The sequence below is a fragment of the Primulina tabacum genome, chromosome 4, assembly GCF_025594145.1.
Source record: "Primulina tabacum isolate GXHZ01 chromosome 4, ASM2559414v2, whole genome shotgun sequence".
Taxonomy (NCBI): Eukaryota; Viridiplantae; Streptophyta; class Magnoliopsida; order Lamiales; family Gesneriaceae; genus Primulina; species Primulina tabacum.
The window spans coordinates 39,871,917-39,875,332 of NC_134553.1; the positions used below are offsets into that span (position 1 = coordinate 39,871,917).

At 36.4% G+C, this 3,416-nt stretch overlaps 1 protein-coding gene across 3 annotated transcripts; it reads right to left on the reverse strand.

Annotated features, from left to right (window-relative positions):
* Window positions 1-214: 214 nt before the first annotated feature.
* LOC142543250 (protein RICE SALT SENSITIVE 3-like) lies at window positions 215-2,947 on the reverse strand. 3 transcript variants are annotated; one of them, XM_075650390.1, is made up of 8 exons: window positions 2,666-2,945; window positions 2,391-2,569; window positions 2,255-2,305; window positions 2,049-2,177; window positions 1,774-1,879; window positions 1,301-1,342; window positions 1,159-1,215; window positions 216-944 (listed from the first exon to the last, which is right to left on the reverse strand). In XM_075650390.1, the coding sequence occupies exons 2-8, from the start codon at window positions 2,513-2,515 to the stop codon at window positions 345-347; spliced, it is 1,110 nt and encodes a 369-aa protein (XP_075506505.1). In that variant the 5' UTR covers window positions 2,516-2,569; window positions 2,666-2,945; the 3' UTR covers window positions 216-344. The 3 variants fall into 3 exon arrangements, with proteins under 3 accessions (XP_075506506.1, XP_075506505.1, XP_075506504.1); XM_075650391.1 differs by having other exon boundaries at window positions 215-944; window positions 1,301-1,339; window positions 2,391-2,947; XM_075650389.1 differs by having other exon boundaries at window positions 217-944; window positions 2,391-2,944.
* Window positions 2,948-3,416: the final 469 nt, after the last annotated feature.

The window sequence follows — 3,416 nt, forward strand, 5'->3', positions numbered from 1 at the left end:
AGTACACGTTTTAAAACATTTTGTACATCTATGATATAACAAAATTTAATATTTTAATGCAAATGTACAAATATATTTGGCATATTAACGTCAAAACAAAATAAATAAAAAATAGACGAGACATTAATTCATTTAGATCATTAATTTTTACCAAAACAACATTTTTCAACATACACCGCACGTTCTTTTTTTATATATACATATATATAAGGTAATAATAATTAGTTCCTAAAAATAACAGGAACTGAGATATTATCTCTTTATTGGCTAATAAACCTTTCACACAAATAACAAAGCATCACATATAAAGCCAAACGAAGTTGAACTGCTTGATCCTAAACAAATCATAGTGTCTCCCTAACACCATCATACATTCCTGATTCGTTCCTATACTCCCCGGGAATGTTTGTGAGATGATCGTGTGAAGTCGACGATGATGCAGCCGTGGTTCTTAAAGGCAAACTGAAGCCCCTGTGGAAATTATGATCCATCTTCAATTGGCTATCCGAGGCCAAAAAGTCGTTCTGGATCCCCTCTGGATTGAGCAAAAGCTTGGCAGATTCATCACTTTGTCCCGTTAACGCGCGGAAGATGCTCAACCCGTTAGGCCATTTGATGTCGTTTTCCTGCTCTCCAATCAGATCTTCCATCCTGGATTCAGTTGAATATTGAGGGAGATACAATTTGTCTCTGGGTGGTGGGATTCCATATCTAGCTGCGTTTTGAAACTCGGGAGATGCAAGGACCGAAGCCGGCAAAACTACAGGCCTCGGCCCATAATTGAAAAGGGTAGAAGGAGAGCTAATCGTTGTGGAGGGAACTGTGGACGGAGACGAGGCATTGCGAGTGGAAGAAAAGAGCTGGGATAGGTAAACTCCAGATTGATAGCCTAAGGATTCAAAGGTGTGCCTCATTCTTAGCACGAAATGGAGGTCTTCTGTTATCTGAACATACACACATCTCTTTATTACAGCATATTTTTTATTACCACATTTGATTTATTGTATGGCCAAACTTTTAATATCGTGGCTAGATTAATCTTCAAATTTTTTGATTTTTTTTTTTTTTTTTTGCAAAATCAAACATTCGAAATATATTTTCCCCAGAATAACAAGCATTTGAAGTTAAACATGATACAATGGGAAAAACGAAACTCACAATCTTGCAAGAACCAAGCTGCAGAAGGCCATGCCCAGCTTGAATCACGGCTATAGTCTGCTAAAACCATACAAAAAGCTCAGCATATATGTTTTGAGTCTGAGCGTGAGTGTATATATAGTTTTGTACTATGAATTCAGACCTGAATGCCCGCCTCAAATTGATCAGTCCACTCAGATGGCTGCTGCAGTTGATCAAAGAGTGAAAGAAAAATTCATCAATCCTTCGCACACTAGGAGTAAGCTGAAAATATTGTTCTCATTTTACATGTAATTTTTCCAAAATACAAATTACAGCTTCCGTCTTAAAAATAAATCTAGTCTCTCCGCATAGAAACCATTTATTACTTTGACAGCGAAATAATCATCATAAAAATGAAATATCCATCCAGAGTTTCTTAGGATTCATGTTAAAATATCACGGTTATTCGATAATATGGATCGTATTTATGGCCCACGACCACAACTATACCGATTTCTTGTATGACTTGTTCATAATCAAATATTCGAGTCGAGTTCGAACCCAAACTATCTAATTTTTTTGGGGTGGGGAACATCGAAGTGATACCTTTTTAAGTGAATGAATGAATTAGAAGGATAATAAATGAACACATACAGCATCAAATGAACTCTGCCAGTAGTTGGATACATTGGGTTCACATTCTGCAGATTCTTTGAAGACCCATTTATGACACTTGTCTGCAGCAACTTTCCCCATCAACCTGCAATCATTTTTGACAGAAACTAAATGCAAAAACCATACAACAAACACTTCAAAAACACAAATACAATATCACAAAAAGATTTATAGATATGTTGGATTATTTTCTTGACAGAAACAGTGTCCCATCATCTCCTATAGAATACAAAAAACACCTACCCAGCACCCACCCTTCTCCATAATTATACAAGTGAATTGACATTTTGCTGAATGCTTTCCTGACAGGATCCTCCCCATCAACCTCATCCAAACCCTCTGCAACTCTGTCTCTGCAGAACCCATCTTCCCACATCAGCATCCTGCATAAACCAAACACAGACAAATTTACTCACAGAATCTTATCAATCATAGAGTATCTATCTTCCTAAATACCCACAAGCTTCCATTGTCATCGCCAACTTTGCAGCCACCCCCTCCTCTGAGTCTCCTGCAAGAAATGTCGAAAACCCGGAAAATTTTCAGCTTTTAAAAAACAGATAAAAAAATTAGACTAAACGGGGAGAGGTGTTTACGGGCGAGGGCGAATGGTCCAGAAAACAGAGTAAGTCCACTCAGAGTTGAGGCAGACTCTTCTAAGTGCTTCGTGAAGGGCCAACATTCCAACCGCTTCTTTGCTTCTGTCACTCGAGCCCGCCATTTTTCTTCCGCAATCTCTCGCTTTTATGCAATCTTTTCGACTTATCTCACCTCCCTAGACAACAAACAAACACGCTAATCTCTGCTTTGAATTCACGAACAAACACAAGGAAAGAGTTAAGAGGGATTTTTTTCTTGCTTGCTTCTTCACCTTAGTACAGTTACCATTTTCTTCTGCGCCGTAAAATTAATACAGAAATACTCGAGGGAAGCGAAAATGTGTGGGGGTCTGTGATTTTTGTTTCTTTTAGTAATTGTGGGCATTGATTGGTGGCGACTGGCGAGGGTGTCGCCGTCTTCTATATTTTTTTTATATATTTTTTACATAATTATTTATATGTAAAAAAACTACAGGATCTTGATTTCGTGTAAATACTGGGTGAGAGTACTTGAGAAAGAGCAGAGGGATGGGGACACAGCTTTTATCTTTCTTAGCAAAGCACCAACAGACAGCGGGAGAAAGGTTAGGAGGAAAAAGCATTCAGTTGCTTTCTTCAAATTACTACACCATCCTTTCATTTTATTTAGTATATCGAACATGAAATTTCATTTCAAATTTGAATCTTGGTGTTATATTAAAATGAAAAGTAGGTATTTTGTGAGACGGTTTCACGTATCTTTATATGTGAGACAAGTTAATTTTTCCGATATTCACAATAAAAAATAATATTTTTAGAATAAAAGATAAATAATTTTTCATGAATGACCCAATAAGAAATCTGTCTAACAAAATACGACCTGTAATATCGTCTCACACAAGTTTTTGCCAAAAATGAACTTAGTAAATTTGTATTTTCAACACCAAATATTAAATAAAACTATGAAAATAAATAATTATGTCCACAAGAACAAAAATACCTTAACTCCAAAATTTAATTCCAAGGCTTTTTCACATACTAATA

Coding starts and splice junctions, on each gene's coding strand:
- LOC142543250 (XM_075650390.1), bottom strand. CDS start 2,515: ATGGCGGGCTCGAGTGACAGAAGCAAAGAAGCGGTTGGAATGTTGGCC. Junction 2,306..2,390: donor TGGACCATTCGCCCTCGCCC/GTAAACACCTCT, acceptor CATTTCTTGCAG/GAGACTCAGAGGAGGGGGTG. Junction 2,178..2,254: donor GGCGATGACAATGGAAGCTT/GTGGGTATTTAG, acceptor TGGTTTATGCAG/GATGCTGATGTGGGAAGATG.